Below are 18864 nucleotides of genomic sequence, written 5' to 3'. Positions count from 1 at the left end.
ATGTGAGGGTGGCAGACTGCAGGTGACTGGCTGGATTACTAGCCCTGCTCCCTGAAATGTCATCTAAAACTAGGAGTAAAAGACTCAGAAATATGAGAAATCGCTATGACAAAATGGCCACAGCGCAAGAATTGCTTCAACTCAATTAGTATGGAACAAAGCACTGCCAAAGGTTTTGATTTTGCTACAGTACGCCTGAAAGAGGCATTTGAAAATGTATTTATTTGTTGACTAATTCGTTTTAAATTAATTGGCTTTCAATTAAGTAGTACACATGTACTTTCCATTGGTACCTACATAGGCCTACCTCAGAAAATCTGAATTTAAAGGCACATGTAACACACGTTTAAACCATATTGACAACAATCATGGAAGCAAGTCTCACGGGCTTGCAATAAGAGCTCACATTGCATTAGCAGATCTAAGAATGCCCGAAAGTCCTACTTTTCAAGAAGTCTTGGGAACCAGCGCCCAAAAAAGAAAGTACCAATCCCTGGCGGTTTCTTTATTTAATTTTTCCAATGAGTCCCTGTACCATACTGGACTATGTGGTTTCCATAATACAATGAGTTAGTGAGACAATGAGAAGTTGCTTAATACTGCAGTACTGTGTTCATAGTACTTCGGGCAGACCTCATTATGGATAGTTTGGAAAATAAATCTGCTCTATATTTAGTGAATTTGTTTTATGTATTGAAAAGGATAAAGCGGTATCAACTGTGAAGTGCACATTATACCTACAACATATTTTATTGTTGCTCTCTTGGCGTGATCTGTGGAATAATCATCTAAGCCTAACATTGTGAGACTAATTGTGTACTATATATATTATGTGGATAGGTCCTTTTATTGAATGTTAGTCAGTATTTTCAAAATGTGTACTTTACAGGAAAGAAGTCTTCTCATTGAGTTAGTTTCAGTAATTCACAGGGTTGACTTAATTTGCAGAAAATGTATCTTTCCTAAATAAATAAAGAAAGTGGCTGGGTAACACATTTCTTCTTTCTTACAGTGCTGGTACCAAAAAATGTTCCCTCAAGGACAGTACTGCTCTCAGAACACTAATCTGCAAACCCTTGCAGGTCGATTCTTTGTGCAAGCATGTACCAACGAAACCTCCCCAGTGTGAGAAAACAAATATTGTACACGCAGAACCCTGTCAGCAAAAAGTAAATACAATACCCCTCATCGAACTTTATTTTCCAATTTCCAATCTTCTCAAAACGACTCTATAGTGTCAATGTACTATAAAAGGAAAGCACATTTTAGAGTATATGATTTTAATAAATTTACAATGCTGCTTCACATTTAAAGTTTGACTCATATTTTTACACATTGTTGCAAGCAAACTCATTTGAAATATTAGCTCATTAATCAATTTCCCAACAGACACAATCATTTATATACAGATCTGCAGGCTCGGAAGAAGTTCAAATGCTTCAAATCTTACTATTAGTACTAACATAGTATAAAGATTATTACTTATTTCAGTACGAATCAATAAATAAATCATGTAATATATAAAATACATAAGGAGCAATGTGTAATATGGTCCTATGTTGCCTTCTAGGGGCTCAAGTGATATTTATAAACCACTCACCCTTCGGCTTCGTGGTTTTTGATAGCAATAGAGCCCCTCGATAGCAATATCAGCTCACATTGCTCGTGCACGAACACACATATATGCACACACCTTATGGAAGGCTATGTCTGTCTATGAATCACATAACCACTTGGTTTTATTTGCACACTGTGGTGGAGTACTTGTCTTTTTCATGTTGGCGAAGGAATTTGCTGTGATGTATTGACTAAACCATGTCCACCGACGAAGCACCAAAGTAGCATGGGCTGTGCATCCCTGCACAGTTGCTTTTCCTTAGAGATATATATTCCTACAAAAACTTTTTTTATGGTACACAAACCAATTCACATAGTTCACCACCATTAAATAAAAACAACATGATGTTGTTATGAACGTTCCACTGACAGACAAGACACAATGACGTCAGCCCGCGATTACTCCAGACATTAAGAACACTCACAACCATGGTGGTCAAATCCTAAGAGTACTGGAGACCACACAAACACTAGATGTAATGATTATAACAAGACACCTATACTTTAGAATCATTTCTATTATTATTGTATAGTGTATTTTATAAGGAAGATTGCTGTGTATATTTTTGTGAATGATCACTATTTGGTCAAAAAAAGACTACTACTAATACTAGTGAAGAGCTGCAAATGTGTTAGCTGGATGCTGAGTTACACAGGCGACGGGAACACAGATGTATGAGATGATTATTGCATCGTTCTGGGGCTACAAGCGCCGATAGGTAGGATTTTAATGTATGTGCCGATGCATTTAAGCACAGACATTCACAATGCTGTTTAGATGTGGTGAACAGACAAATGCTGTTTATCACATTGCAGCCGACCATATTGGCTTTACCAATGCTGAGAAAAAGTAACAAAAAGGGATTGCTTTCTGTGTAAACTGCATCTAGGCAAAAAACTATTCAATGTGATAAACAGCGTGATGACTGCGTGTACTTTTCAGATGTAATATAGGGGAAACGGCCATTACAACGTAGCAGTTTCCACGAAATCGTTAACCACGCATGCAGTACAACGCATGCGTGGTTACCACGAAAGCCTTTACCACGCATACCTTTACGACGAGGTTTGTAGTAAAGGTATATGTGGTAAAGGTAAAAAGTAAAAAAAGGGGGGTTTGGGGGGGTCTGCACCCCCAAAAAAAAACTCACCTGAAGTCACGTCGGTTATTTATTTAATCAGCGTTGTTTAAGAGAAATCGGAAAATAAACTTCCGCTTTCTCTTAACGACGTATGACGTCACCACGCAAGCAATCGAGGTAAATGTTATGCGTGGAAAACGAATTCCGTTGTAACGCATGCGTGGTAAAGGCATGCGGTGCAACGGAATTCGTTGTAACGTCATATATTCTAATATAGTTGCTCGTGCATTTGAGAATGAAAATATCTAATTGCATGAAAGACTTGCAGCCGCAGTAAATTGATTTGGTTCAAAGTGCTCACTCCGTTTGATTGTTCCATAACGTTTTAATGATCTATTCCCTTTCCAGGTATTCTTAGGATGTGTGGTTTTCTGGTCTAACCTTGCTTCTGCATAAATCAGGATCAGAGAGGATATGTTACAAGAGTTCTGAGACTAACTTTGGTTATATGCAGCTCCAGGCCCGGTTCCAGGAATTTGTATTTGGGTGGGCGAAGGGTGCATTTGGGTGGGCCACTGCGGGCACTATTTGTCGCATATATGTCTAGGCAGGCCTGCTTCAGGCCCCTTCTTTATCTCTTCTTAGTCTTACAAGGCCCAGTAAAACGCACTCTTTCCCAAATCTCTTTCTAAATGTGATCACTCTCAAAAAGTGTTTTTGCCATGTAATGTCCCTTTGATGGGAAGAGGAGGTTTCTGAGGAGGAAGTATCAGGCAAGTGCAGCCGCGGCCGGTAGTAGGAGTACCGGCCGGGCGGTGATGTAGGGAGGGGGAGGGGCAGGGTGGGGGGTAGTAATATATGGATTACGGACTTTCAAAGTAAACATAAAAATAAATAAAACGAATTTCGTTGCACACACTGCATCACCAAATGCGATGCAGTGTGTGCAACGAAATTTGTTTTATTTATTTTTATGGTTACTTACCTTTGAAAGTCCGTAATCCATACATTACTACCCCCCACCCTGCCCCTCCCCCTCCCCACGTCACTGCCCGGCAGGCAGTCCCACTACCGGCCGCGGCTGGGCAAGTGACACTTCTCGGGTTCCCTCTGTGCGAGCCTTCAGGTAGAACTACCTCCACCTGACCCCGGACTCTGCAGCGCACTCCCTTACAGGCTTGATTACCCACTACTCCTCTCCAGTGCACATTATCTCACAGCTGACCTTGGGCCCCAGCCCCATATCAGGCAACATCAGGCTCCACTTTCATTTTTCCCGGTAAAACATTAGTAAAATCACCTTCAAACTTAAAACATTGAATATAGCAGTAAATATAATTAGCTTGCACTTTAAAGTATGTTCCACAGTAGAGCGGACTGCTAATTAAATAAACAAAAACAGAAAGGCCGGCTTCAGCGCTGATGCAAAAGTCTTTTTTGGTACCGCACCAATAACCTCTTTCTCCATAAATACCTTTACTCCAATCCTTCCAACAGTGCCCCTCATCTCCCAATGGCCCCCTCTATTGACCTCCTCCTCGGGTTCCCTCAAAGCCACACACCACATGTGCCCCTCGTTTCCCCATAGCCCCTCCCCCTATTGACCTCCTCCTCGGATTCCCACAATGCCACCCTCCACCAGTGCCCCTCATCTCTCCCTGACTCCCCCACCACCCCTTGACCTCTTCCTCAGATTCCCTCACTGCCACCCTCTACCAGTGCCCCTCATCGCTCCATAGCCCCTTATACTACCTCCTCCTCGGATTCCCTCACTGCCACCCTCCAACAGTGCCCCTTATCTTTACATAGCCCCTCTCTCATATGCATTTCATTTGTTGCACAGTGCTACTCATATCAGTGTAGTGTGTGTCAGTACTTTACACAACGCACACATTATACAGAGACAATGAATCATACAAGTATGTAACTCAGTCTATAGGGAATGTCACATAAATCAATGAGGTTTACAAGGTGTATGAATCACATGTCATCCATACTGGTGGGTGGGATATTTTAAGAGGGTTTAGTCTGGGGAAACACAACCTTAGGATTTAAAGAGTATTCCATGGGGGTCAGCTTTACTGATAAAAATATACATCTGCCCAACCATACTCATTTTAGCAACATTAGAATAATGAAAGACTGGGAAAGTTCTAACTATATCACAAAACAAAAAAAGCGAAGTTCTAACTATACCATCCATGTTTGTATGCAGCTATTTGATGACAGTTCATTGTTTACTGTCCTATGTTAGGATTCTAACTTCTGAACTGCAAGTAACACAAGGATCTCTGTGACAAAGGCAGTAACCCACTGAGCTATCCAGGGCTTTAAGTAGGCCGGGTCTCACTGGGTCTGAGCACCGGCAACTTTTTTAAGGGGGCCTCGCAACGGGTCTCTATCGGGCTCTGTTTTGTGCGCTGGTCACAGGTAGTCCGTTTTTTTCCAAACTTCAGTGACAGCAGTTTGCTGTCACTGCAGTCTGGAAAAAAGTGCCAGGGCACAAAACAGAGCCCGATAGAGACCCGTTTCGAGACAGCAGGCACATCGGTGCACCGTGCTCACACTACTCACAAGTGGAAAGTTACGGCATGACAACTTGCCAGGTGAGCGTTGTAGGGGGAAGGGAAATCCTTTCAAGAGAGTCATTTTCTCTCAGGATTTCCCTTCTCTTTTTGAAACTCAGGAACAGCAACACTGTCGTGATGTCACCAGTGCTTTAAGTGGAAGCTTTTGCAATATTATATACAAACGATAGTTGCTGTTATATATCTTATGCAACTAACAACCATTGACAAAGCCAATAGTCCTGACTTGTAGGTAAGATGTTACTTGTTGTATCATATACCTGGATGCAATGACAGAAACAGCAAAATACAAGTCGGGCCGCACACTGCTAAACTCATATTTTTAACGTACTGTTTTTAAGCCAAGTCCTCAATTACATTGACTACACCCCTTTGAGAGACCCCCCCAGTTGTTACATCCCACTTAAAGCCCTGGAGCTATCCACATAAAATACAGTTCATCTGCATTTGAAAACTACTAACAGACAAATGATTGCTCTCCAGCAGGATCTTTAATCACCAGCGTTATCTGGGCATTTTGTATTCTTATTGCTGTCCTGCATCGGCCATGATAATGATAAAAACTGTTTAAATGAAGCCCACACGAAGTATGTGTCCTGCTGGGCCTGTGCAGATTTTAAAAAGAAAAAAATATAGTAACACATTCTCTTACCTACAAAATGAGTCAAACTTTGTGTCACAGCCTTATTTGATAAACCACTGCAGGGGTCAGGAAAGGTGAATAGGAATAAACAAACCTCTTTTCTTCTGCAGTGCTCAGAAAAATAAATATCAATGCAGCAGCACAGTAGGCAGAGGTTACCAAAGGTTACTGTTGTCAAAGAAAGGATGGGTCGCCTTTGCCTTTCGCCATGCAGAGATGAAGGGATGAAAAAATAAACAAAGCCTCATTAACATGTAAATGGTCTTGTAAAGACCTGTGAAGTACTCGGGTGCGGCTGTGATAATCTCTAAAACTGTCTGTGTGTGTGTGCGCCCCTCGGCCCGGGTTGGCACACACAATGGGGGAGGGTTGAAGCACATTGATCCCAAAGGTGTTGCGCGCCTGCCTTCAAGCCCTCAATGCAAGGGCCAAGGATCCTGTTTGGGTGGGCCAAGCTGATGTTTGGGTGGGCCTGGCCCACCCGGCCCACCCACTAGAACCTGGCCTGTGCAGCTCCCTAATCAGGAATCAGTCTGGATGGAGATCCTGTTTGCTGCCTCTTCTTTCATTGTTTTTCTCTTTACAATCACTGCTTCTTTCTTCCTCTCTAGGGAAGCTCAGCTCACGCATGGGAAAGACACACATCTTCCGTCGCTGTCGCATTGTGAATGACACCTTTTTCAGGAAGAATGGAGCGATGACTGTGCTGGATCCCCGCGATATGGCCTTCTGAACACCAGCTTCCAACTCCCTTCCACCAAGATCCCTTGGCTTTGCCTGCAGGAAGAGCATCTCCTTAATAATGTGGATAGTTTTTGATTGCTTCGAGTTTCCAACTCCTTATATTAAGAGATTTGGTTTTAATGGTCGTCTCCTTTGTCAGGAAATATTTGGGAATGTGTCAAAGTCTGCATGGGTTTGTGCCAAAACCACTGACACCTGTAGAAGTATCAGCCACAGTACCCAAAACAGTCTTTGATTGCGACAGGGACTCGATAAATAAGACTCAAAGGGCTCTCTTTGGACCTGTTGGTCCTCTGCCATAAAAGTAGCTTTGCTGTCTGTTTTACTATTAGATATATTTGAGTTCAAGACTCAATCATTGCCAAGACGGGATAGTTGATGGTGTTTTATAGATATTTATTCACCCCAGGGACCTAACACAGACTCCCACAGCCCCTGTGGTGTGGGGTGGCCCAGGAGCTGCAGGGGGCCCCTTCATCGCAGAACTCAGGCCTGAGAGCTCTGGATTAAATCTGGAGCGGGGGCCCCTCTGTGTACCTGGCAGGGGGGCCCCCTCAACTTTCGTTACCTCACTGGTTCACTATGTGTAACTTGGGTTGGAAGAACAACGCCCGTAGGAAACACAGTTACTTCATGCCTTTTGGCATGCTGTATAGCAAGACCACTCATGGCAGCGGAGAAGGCTTGCTAAAGGCGACGATTTAGTCAAAGAGACATTTTTGGGCAGCATTGAAGCTCCTAAAACATGGGCTTTGCACTGGGGTTATGTAAGCACAGAGCACGGGATCAAGTTTTCTAGGTCTTGTCACTGCAGGACATGTCTTAGAAGCATCCCCCGTGCCCGAGTTAAACAGGGGTTTTATGTATCTCCTTGGGTGACTGAAGCAGAGGAGCCATGACCATTTAGATGAACATGAGTAGTGAATGGAGATGATTGAACAGGAATGTGCTTGGATGACACCATGTTTTTATGTGTAGGCTGGAAGTTTGGAAGAAATGAAAATGTTAAAGAAGCATAGCGTCACAAGATTAGATTAGATGTTGGAGTGTGTCACATTTCAGGTTCTAGGTGGGGGCTAATGGGAACTGGTAGACGGGATGATGGTGCCCCCAGGGGAACGTTAAGATGCCCCACCTTGAGATCTTTACCTGCACATATGTGCTCTTGCCAATGACTATAGTCGTCAGTGAGACAGAGGAGGGACAGGACAGGACAGCTGTGCACAGTGCAGAACAGGGGATATGGTAGAGGGGTGACATTTGGTTCCAATCCCAGAGACATCAAATACAACCACAAACAATACCACAGATGAAAGCAATGAGGACAATTTATACAAGTTAGTACTAGCAGCAAAACTTTCCAACAAGCCAAGTTGGAAAATGTTGTAGGTAAAAAAGTTTTAAAGCTGTGGAAAGCTCAAAAAGAAGACAAACAAGCAGTGGCAAAGCCAATAGGTCTGGTCTTTGCATGCTGGTGATGATGATGATTTTTGTTTTGCAATCCTACACCGCAAAACTAAAAGTAAGAGCAAAAAAAGAACACATCATGATGAGGCTTTAATGTGGCAGTTATTTGCTTGTAACAGAAATTTTTACTTAAAAAGCAAAAAAGAATCATTGCATATTTTTTAATACAGCAGTGTGGATGCTTTCTCACAGGCAAGTGCACTTAAACAGGTATAAAAACCCTATTAGTTTTAATGCACATCACAGGAAAATGGCACAAAAAGAAGGACCTATTTATTGGCTTTGAAATACTGTAACCTGAAGAAGAACCCCAAAAGAATGACTAAAATGTGCACAGGCATTGGCAAAGCCAATAGGTCTGGCATTGGCTGTTTCCCTTTTGGCTTTGCTAATGCTTTGTCTTCCATTAGTTTTTGTAAAACGTCGTTGTTTTGGAAGCTGCCATACCCTGGCCAACATAAAAGAAAATGGCTAAGAACTAAAATATTTTTGACCTCATAAAGCATGCATTTGTATGACTGTCCCTGGCAATGAAGGGAACTACTTTGTGTGTTGATGTGATCCTTGTGAAAGCAGAATGCTGTTACACATAGTGAAGTTAGCTAATGGCTGAAGTGGGCTGCCCCATCGCCCAGGCTGTATGCTCTAGTCAGAGGGAGAAAAATGTAAGTAGCACAAAATCAGACCAATGGATGAAGAGGGCTGCCTGAAAACCCCTGCAGCTAAGTAGACATACACATATAAAAAAGTATAAAGAATACAGAGGAAAAATCAGTGGCAAAGTACTAGCTCACCAACCAATAATTCAAGTATACTTCTTTTTAGAAAGATATGCACAAGTGAAGAGGCAATATGATGTCACTGACAGTGAAAGAGAGCCAATGGCTGAAGTGAGCTGTTTCAATGCTGTATACTGCTGTGGGCAAAAGCAAACGTTTAATGACAGATGAACAGGCCAATAAGGGGTTTCTTAATAATACCTAGAATCTGGCATGCACATATAAAAAAATACAGAGGAGGCAAGCACATTAAGACTGATACCATGTATGAAAGCAGGCTTTTTGCAGGTGTCCGTCCACTTTTTTTCACTACTTGGACCACTAGATGCTGGTCTTTGACTCTGACAGTGCACGGAAGCCTGCTAACCAGGCCCCAGTGCCAGTGATCTCTCTCTAAAACTGATACATATAAATTGGTAACCCCAATTTGCAAGGAATTTTACCCCCTTATAAGACCCTGGTAAATGATACAAGTGGTACCCAGGGCATGAGAGTTAAATGGGTCACCAGGGCCTAAAGCACTGTTTGTGTCACCCTGAGTGACACAGGTAAACAGATGACAGCAGTCCTTCTATTGCAGACTGTGCAGAGGCTGTGCTAACTGATTGTACTTGACTTTGCCTTCACCATGTGTGGCAAGGTCAATGCACTATTTTGAATATATGCCAATCACCCCTAAGGAAGGCCTCCTGAGACCAGAAGGTAGGGAACATTATATTAAAGGTGAGGGTATATAAGTGCAGCTGTCCATATAGTAGCTTTTTCCATTAAGGGCTAATATAAGTGATCAGTGATCAGCGATCCATAGGATAACATGGGCTGGCAACTGGGCACCCTGAGGTTGCCAGCTCCATTATGGTGCTGCTGAATAGTCATGTTTGGTATCAAACAACTTGCCTCATCACCCCTGACATGATTCTCATGTCATAGTCAATGTGGCATGCACCCATGTGGCTACCTTAGGAGTTGCCCACCTGGTTGCCCCAGCCTTTCCTGTGCTGTGGCTGACAGCCCACGGCTTCTGCCACCACAACAAGAATCTGACCCTCTGCCAGGAGGTGTAAACTCTCCCAGGAGTCAGAAACAATGACCTGGATAGGAAGGAGGTGACACCTCCCTCCCTGACAGGATGGCTAGTAAAGTGACACATCAAGGCAGTGAGTTTCAAACCTTACACCGATTGTGATATACAACCACACCGTTTCCTAAAGGAGGAAGCAGCCCTCTCCCTGCATCCAGGCACATTTTCACCCAGGCAAGCATGAAAATGATGTAGTCAGGAGGGGTACAACCCCAGAAAGCTACTCACATTCCTAGGGTGGTCTACCTGGTCAATACGTCTAAGAAAGGTTTCTGTCATTTTTAAAAGTGAGGGATCTGCATCCCCAGTGGGATCTGCCAGGTTAAGCAGAAAGAAGCAGCATCCCATCCACGCAATATAGGTATTTAGCCTTCTCCCTCCACTGGTTTACACTTATCCAGGAAGAATCAATAAGGAATTTTTAATGAACCTTGGGTGATACCACTATTCAGCTCCCTCTTCTTCTATGTGGCTTACACTTGCCCACCGAGAAGCAATAAGAAATCTCTAAATCCTGATGAAGTCCCTTGTCGGGATGTAACACATTGGCTGGGCTGAAGTTTGATGTTGTGAAAAATAAAGAAAATCTTTTTTGGAATATCATATCATGGCTCCTGCGTTATATTGGATTCGTGAGAAGAATTCACATGTTTCGATAATCTGAATTAATATGTGATTAATTGAATTTTCAGGAAAAACATCCTAAGCACTCCCTTTTGCGTATTGTTTGCCACTTTTTTTTATGGTTTTGGAGTAGTAGGACCATTAGAAGGTTAAACGTTATTGTGTACATATTAACAATATAAAATACCTGTGTGGTCAGTTTGAGCCAATACTGTTCTTTTTTGGAATTACTTGAATTGCCACTGTAGTCCCGGCACTGAAGGAAGTTATTTTGTGTTTGGATCTGCTCTTTGTGAAAGGGCCCAATGCCGTTACTCACAGTGATCAGTGAGGCCAGCCAATGGCTGAAGTGGTCGAACCACTGCCCCATGCTGTATGCTGTAGTAGTTTATGGAAGAAAAGTGTAAATGATCCAACAGCAGACCTAAAGATGAAAAGTTATGGCGGAAAGCCCCATCAATAAGTATATTTATTTATATATATATATATATATAATTTTTTTTTCCTTTATTCGGATGCAAAGGCAACCATAAAAGATACAGTACATCATGTAACAAAAAAAAGCACATAGTTCATAAAAATATAATAACATTTAAAACAGTACATATGGATAAAATCAACAGCCCAGAATCAATCGACTCTAGATAATCTAGATTTATACGCAGCCCGCAAGAAACTTAGCACTGCGCAAAGAGCGAAAGGGTTCAGTAACAGCTGTAAATGCAAAAGAGCCTCTTTGGCATGCCTGAACTTAAAGCTTTTTAACAAGGGCCATAAAAAACGTTTTCTGGGAAGTGAGAAATATTTACACAATAAAATAAAATGTAAAGTATCCTGAGGAGATCGAAGATCGCAGCCACAGGGACCTCGCAAATCTGTTGAGGGGAAGAAACCCACCAGGGATCCTAAAATGTGATGGAGCTGGTTAAATCTTAAACCTGTGATTAAAAATCTGTCATGAGCATTAGTTTAAGGCCAAGAGGTACGGTTCAATGCCCGGAACCGATTTCAATATTGCATATGGCCTAACTGAGGGTTTGTTAAGCTCAAGATTTTCACGGTTCGCAGTTAAAAATTTGTGGTGCAAGTCTTTTATGATTTTGACATCCACTTTGCTTAAAGTGCCGTGTGCAGAGAAAATGTCTGGCATACCTATAGCCTGAAAAGACTCCTTTACATGATTTATCCAGGGTATTTTTCTACCATGCTCCAATTTCAGACAATCCGATACAATCATGCGATTTAAATGCTGATGATCGGAGGTCCAAATCTTTATCCAGCACACTAGGGGTTTAATTGCTACTTGGTCCGCCAGGAAACTCAGCCCTAGCTCTTCATGTACAGTCCAAACAGGTGTGCCTTGGGGGACTTGTAAAATCCGCGGCAGGAATTTATTTTACACCACCTGTAGCCTGTATGGGGACACGTAGCCCCAGGTTTCACTATCATATACTACTCTTGTGATAGCTTTGGACTAATAAAGTTTTAAAATAGCCTGCGGGGCCCATGAACCCAATCTACTCGCAAAACTAGTAATGGCTCCCATGGATTTATTCAGCTCATTCAGCTTCCCTTCTAGGAGGGCTTTCCACTTTAGTTTCTCATCAAATAGCACTCCCAGATAAGGGAAAGCTGGGATCTTACCAAGGTTGTGATTTTAGGCTTTAAAGCTTTTTGACCGAATCCCCCGTGGGCCCACCACTAATACATACGACTTGGTGTAATTCACTGACAGGTCCAGCCTGTCCATAAATGCCACAAAACCATCTATTAGGACCTGAAGGCCCCGGCCCGTGCGGGCCATGAGTGCTGCATCATCCGCGTAGAGTAGGCATGGCAACTCTCTCCTATCTACTCTAGGGGAGGCTGATTGAAGGGCCAGGAGCACCAACTCAAGGCCAGTGATATAAACCGAAAATAAAAAAGGAGCTAAGATGCACCCTTGACGAACCCCCCTAGTACAATTGAAGTGTTTGGTAAGATCTCCCTTATGTGAGACTCTCACTGCCACCAATGTATGGGCATTGAGTGATGTAAGTAGATGTATGATGCCACGATCCACTCCCAGTGAGGATAAGATGTCCCATAACTAAGACTGGTTAACCCGATTGAATGCGGACGTAAGGTCCATAAAGGCCAAATACATGGTGCCCGCTGGAGCCACGGTATCAAAAGATACAAATTAAAACATTGATCTGACGTTGATAGGCCTACACGAAAATCATATTGGACTTCCGATAATATCTTGTTATCTGTGGCCCACCTAGACAATCTAGATAGAAGTACCCTGCCCAGGACCTTAACTGCGAAATCAATAAGGGAAATTGGGCGGAAAGATTGCGGCTTATCCTTGTCTCCTTTTTCAAAATTGGCACTATCGTGGCGGTGGACCAGGAGGGCATTGTCCCTTTAGACGCTTCTGCTTGTAGGACTTGGGTTAGTAAGGGAGCCCAGACCTCTGGGTTGTCACGGAAGAGATCCGGGGGAATACCATCAGGGCCTGGGGCCTTGATCTGAAAGAAATGGTTAGTATTAGATTCCTTACCTTAGAATATCCCCAGGCGTCAGACTGGATCCGGAAACTTTTACGTAGCAGTACCCTTGCGCGTCTGTAAGCGTCGTCTGCGGCTCCGTGTCCGTCGTCGGCGTCGTTGCTGCTGGGATGACGTCGCCGGAGTACTTAGAGGCCGCCCTCATGCGCTGACGTCTGTTCTTCTTTTTTCCGCGCCAGCAAGCGAAGATCCGGAAAAAGTGGTACCCTTAGCCTATTTTTGACTAACTTTTTCAATCCTTTTTGATCATCTTTCGAAGTCATTCGACTCCGACGGTGCCGGTAGGGATGCCCGGGTTCAAACCCTGCGTTGATTGCAACCGACTGATGTCGGTTACCGACCCCCATCGCCGGTGCCTTCACTGTCTGGGCCCCGACCACGACGACAAGTCCTGTTCCGACTGCCGGGCCCTGATGTCCAAAGGTAGACGGGAGCGGTCCTGCAAGTGTCTCGAGCTCCGGCAGTCGGCCCCGCGCCGCTTGAGGTCCTGGTCCGGAAGGAGGTCGAGGGACCGGTCGCGGTGCCGGGGTCACCACTTCTCCGGGAGTCGTCACCAGTCTTCGGGCTCGAAGTCCTCAGGTAAGAGGCACAAGAAGTCGAAGAGGCGACATCGCTCTTCCGACTCCCTCCGATGCTCGTGCGATGCTGCCGGGGGTTCGAGCGACACCGCCTGCGCGGCTCCGCCAGAGCCGCAGGCATCGCGGCCTGCTCCATACCCACCGGTTCCTAGGCAAAACGCGACGCCGGGGGAGATCGAGGCCTTCCTCGTGGCCATGAGGTCGCTCACTCCTCCGTTGGGTTCCGCGGTGCCTTCGGGCCAAGCGGCCCCGACTGGGTCCCCAAGCGGGCCGGGTGCTTCGGCCCCGGCGCCGTCGGGTACTTCGGCCCCGGCGCCGTTGGCGACTTCGGTCCCGACGCCGCAGGGCCCCACTGGATCCGGATCCGGGTCGTCGCCGGTCGACCTTACGACCTCACCGGCGCCGACCCCCAGGATGTCGCCTCCGGTGCCGTCCCAGGATGACGTCGTCCCCGATCCCACCCTCGATTCGGGTCCGGCGCCGGAGCGGTGCCGCTCGGCGCCGCTCTCGACGCCGATGGGAGATTTTTACTTCTATGACCCGGCCCCATCCTTTGACCCTGAATATCAGGAGATGGGTGGCGAGGCGGATTGGGAGGGGTCTGAGGGGTAAACAACCTTTACAACGCAACTTTTACCACGCAGTGCCTTTACGATGCAACTTTTACAACGCAAACCATTACAACGCATTGCGCTGGGGGGCGCTCTAGGATAGGGAATGTGTTTAATGTACTATCCAACACCTTCCCTACTATCCACGGTGACTGGAGTTGGAATAGTAAATTAAACAATTCACTATCCAGCGCCTAAAAGCACTATGCGTTGTAATGGTATGCGTTGTGAAAACCGCGTTGTAAAAGCATGCGTTGTTATGTCATACATCCGGTCTGAGGACCCTCTGACACGTGAGTGTCAGTCTACTCAGGGCTGGCCAGGTGAGCTAGGGGAGGCCAGTGGTCTGGACACTTTGCCGGACACTGGTTTTGTCTCCCCTCCTACCGTGGCTATGGAGGAAGGGGCTGCCTATAGTGTGGTGCTGACGAGGGCTGCCAAGGCCCTGGGCCTTGTGCTCCCCGTCGCGGCCGCGAGGACTAACCTCCTCACTGAGGTCCTTAAACCGCAGGCAAGCTCGGCCGAGCCTCTGCTGCTGTTTAATGAGGCCTTGTCGGACGTTCTTCTGGGCACTTGGTCCAAGTCTGCTACAGGTCCGCTTGTGGATAGGACGGTGGCCAGGCGCCACTGCCCGGCTCCGGGTGACCCTTGCTTCCTGTCGACCCACCCCACCCCGAGAGCCTGGTCATCCAGGCCTCTAACTCCCAGACCGCATTCCCGACGGCTCCCCCCGATCGGGAATCCAAGAGGTATGAACAATATGGTAAAAAGATGTTCTCCTCCATTAGTTTAGGGTTGCGATCAGTCAACACCGCATACCTCTTGGGCCGGTATACCCACTCTCTGTGGGACACGGTCACGGACGTGCTGCCACAATGCCCGGAGGAGGTCCGGACTAAACTCAACCAAGCCCTTGCGGAGGGTCGAGATGCGGCATGGTATTCCATTCGGTGTGGGCTGGATACCACGGACTCGCTAGGCAGAGCGATGGCAACGACGGTGGCGATTCGTCGCCACGCCTGGCTGAGGTCCACCAACTTTTCAGCCGATGTCCAGAACACCCTTATGGACATGCCGTTTGATGGCCGTCGCCTCTTTGGCGACAAGGCAGGCATTGCGCTTGAGCGCTTTAAGGACTTCAGGGCTACGGCCAAGTCCTTGGGCCACTCGGCCCCGCGCCAGCAAACTGCTGCCTTTCCCTCCTTTCGTGGCCAAGGAAGGGGCGCCCCCACACGTCCTGCCAGCCATGGGCCGCAGACTAAAATCCAGCGCGGTGGCGGACGTGGTAACCACCGTGGCAGCGGTCGGGGACAACGGCGAGGTCAGTCCACACCTACCCCTGCAGCATCCGCCTCAAAACCCTCCTAGTCTGAGTTTTCAGGCCCATGTGATGCCAGTGGGGGGCAGGGTTCGCCATCACTTCCTCCACTGGCGCACTGCCACATCGGACAGGTGGGTGCTGCAAATCGTTCGAAGGGGCTACTCCCTCCCCTTCGAGTCGACCCCTCCAGCCATGCCACCGCGGTACCACCGCGTGTCGGGTGATCACTTGAGTCTTCTGCGAGAGGAAGTTATGGCCCTCTTGGCCAAGGGGGCCATCGAGCGGGTTCCTGGGCCAGAAGTAGGGTGTGGTTGTTACTCCCACTACTTTCGGGTTCCCAAGAAGGGCAAAGGGGGCCTGCGCCCTATCTTGGACCTGCGGAACGTCAACGGCTTCCTCCGGAAGGAGAAGTTCAAGATGCTGACACTGGCTCAGGTCTTAGCTGCCCTGGACCCAGGAGACTGGATGGTAGCGTTGGATTTGCAGGACGCTTATTTTCACATTCCCATCCTGCCGGCCCACCGGCGCTACCTGCGGTTCACGGTAGGCCACGAGCACTTTCAGTTTACCGTACTCCCCTTCGGCCTTACCAGTGCCGGCACGGGTGTTCACGAAAGTGATGGCGGTGGTCGCAGCTCATCTGCGCAGGTTAGGAGTTTCAGTCTTTCCCTACCTCGACGACTGGTTGTTGAAAGCGGGCTCGCCCCAGACATTCGTCAGCCACCTCCAGACTACGGCCGACCTCCTGCACCTGCTGGGGTTCTCCATCAATGTGCAGAAGTCACACCTGTGTCCCTCTCAGAAGCTCCTTTTCATCGGAGCGGTTCTCGACTCGGCGCGGTTTCGGGTTTATCCTCCCGAACAGCGGGTTCGGGATATTCAGGCTCTGATTCCGATCTTTCAGCCTTTATCCCGAGTCTCGGTCAGGTTGACGCTGCGGCTTCTGGGGCTGATGGCCTCCTGCATCCTTCTGGTGCATCACGCCATGCGGATGCGGTCTCTGCAGTGGGACCTGAAGTTTCAGTGGGCCCAGCATCAGGGCAACTTGTCCGACCATGTCTTGACCTTGGAGGGCACTGTAAGACAGTTGCAGTGGTGGCTCACGGACCGCGATTGGGTCAGCGGCATATACCTCTCCCTACCCCAACCGGAGCACGTATTTGTGACGGACGCACCCCTCCCGGGCCAGGGAGGACACATGGGAGAGGCGGAGATCAGAGGCCTCTGGTCTACGGCGGAGTCCCGGCTCCATATCAACCTTCTGGAGCTGCGGGCGATTTGTCTTGCACTGAAGGCATTCCTCCCCTCTGTCCGGGGGAGTGTAGTGCTGGTGTTCACGGACAACACCACCGCCATGTGGTACTGTAACAAACAGAGCGGGGTGGGGTCGTGGACCCTATGCCAGGAGGCTCTGCGCCTCTAGCAGTGGCTGGAACATCAGGGTGTGACCCTGGTGGTACAACACCTGACAGGTTCTATGAATGCCAGGGCGGACGAACTTAGCCGTCGGTGCATGATGGATCACGAATGGCGTCTGAACTCGGACGTGGCGCAAGGTCTTTTTCTGCAGTGGGGAGAGCCTTAGTTAGATCAATTCGCCACCGAAGAGAACGCGCAATGTCATCAGTTCTGCGCGTTGGAATTTCCAAGGCGGCACTTGCTCGGCGACGCTTTTCGTCGCGAGAGGAGTTGCGGTCTGTTGTACGCCTTTCCGCCTATACCACTTCTACCCAGAGTGCTGAAAAAGATCAAGCGCGACTGGGCCCAAGTCATCCTTGTGGCTCCGGACTGGGCACGAAGGTACTGGTATCCGGAGCTACTCAGCATGTCAGTCGATCCCCCGATTCATCTGCCTCTTCAGGAGGACCTTCTGTCGCAGCAGCAGGGGACGGTCCTCCACCCGAACCTGTCCAGTCTCCACCTCCATGCATGGAGATTGAGCGGCGACAGTTGAGGCCATTTGACTTGCCTCCTGAAGTCTGCAATGTAATTCTGGCAGCCAGGCGTCCCTTCACGAAATCAGTATACGCCTGTAGGTGGAACAAATTTGTGGCATGGTGCACAGCAAAGGCTGTGTATCCCCTTTCTGCCACTCTTTCTTCTTTCTCTTGCCCAGCAGGGCTCTGCTCTGGGCACTATCAAGGGCTATCTTTCTGCTCTTTCCGCCTCACCTGATTAGCCTTCTTTGTCCAAGTCCCCAATTGTAAATAGGTTCTTGAAGGGCATCACTCATATGTTCCTCCCTGTTCCTTTCGTGATGCGTCAGTGGGACTTGAACCTGGTTCCGCCTTTCCTGATGTGCGCTCCCTTTGAGCCACTTCATAACTGTCCTCTTAGTCTTCTTACCCTTAAGACTGCTCTTCCGGTTGCCATCACCTCTGCCATGAGAGTGAGTGAGCTCCAGGCTCTTTCATCTAAGCCTCCATTCCTTTCCGTCCATCCGGACAAAGTTGTGTTGCGGACGCGCCCCTCTTTCCTGCACAAAGTAGTCACAGCCTTCCACATCGGGCAGTCCATCACCTTGCTCACCTTCTTTCCGCCTCCGCATCCCTTGAAAGAGGAAGAGAGGCTCTACCGTCTGGACCCAAAACGTGCGCTCTCATTCTATTTGGATCGCGCACGCCAGTTCCGGGTGGATGACCAACTCTTTGTTGGTTACGTGGGTGCTAAGAAAGGTCGGGCGGTGCACAAGCGGACCATCTCTCGGTGGGTCGTCTTGTGCATCAAGGTATGCTACTCTTTGGCTAAAAAGGAGCCTCCTGTTGGGCTTAGGGCTCATTCCACTCAGGCCACGGCGGATACTACTGCCCTGGGTCAGGGAGTCCCCTGTCAGGTAAGGTTCATAACCTTCATACCGCAACTTTCATTCCGCATACCTTCAGTCCGCATACCATTATAACAAAAGTACCATCAGTCCGCAAAATTTTAAAACGCATGCCATTATATCTTTTATGCTTTTACCACGCATGCTTTTACAACGAAATTCGTTGTAAAAGCATGAATGGTAAAGCATATGTTTTTAATATTTAAGTGTAAGGTAAGTATATGGTTTTAGTTTGGGGGTGTTGGGGTTTATGTTTTAGGGGTTCAAGAGTATTTTAAGGGTGTTTTTGGGGGTGTTGGGGTATATGTTTTAGGGGTACAGGGGTATTTTTAGGCTTCAGGGATAGGTTTGGG

General features: G+C 47.2%; 1 protein-coding gene across 1 annotated transcript in view; it reads left to right on the top strand.

Moving 5' to 3' along the window:
- The window catches only part of SPMIP1 (sperm microtubule inner protein 1), a 30820-nt gene extending 20251 nt beyond the window's left edge, over positions 1–10569 (top strand). The window contains exon 2 of the mRNA XM_078677811.1: positions 6542–10569. Within this exon, the coding sequence (XP_078533937.1) occupies positions 6542–6663 (122 nt within the window). The 3' untranslated portion in view covers positions 6664–10569. The remainder of the gene's footprint in view (positions 1–6541) is intronic.
- The last annotated feature ends 8295 nt before the right edge of the window (positions 10570–18864 follow it).

Source organism: Lissotriton helveticus, chromosome 1_1 (assembly GCF_964261635.1).
Source record: "Lissotriton helveticus chromosome 1_1, aLisHel1.1, whole genome shotgun sequence".
In the NCBI taxonomy this organism is placed as follows: Eukaryota; Metazoa; Chordata; class Amphibia; order Caudata; family Salamandridae; genus Lissotriton; species Lissotriton helveticus.
Note: the sequence above shows the minus strand (reverse complement) of the source record. Positions and strands in the feature narration are given on the sequence as shown.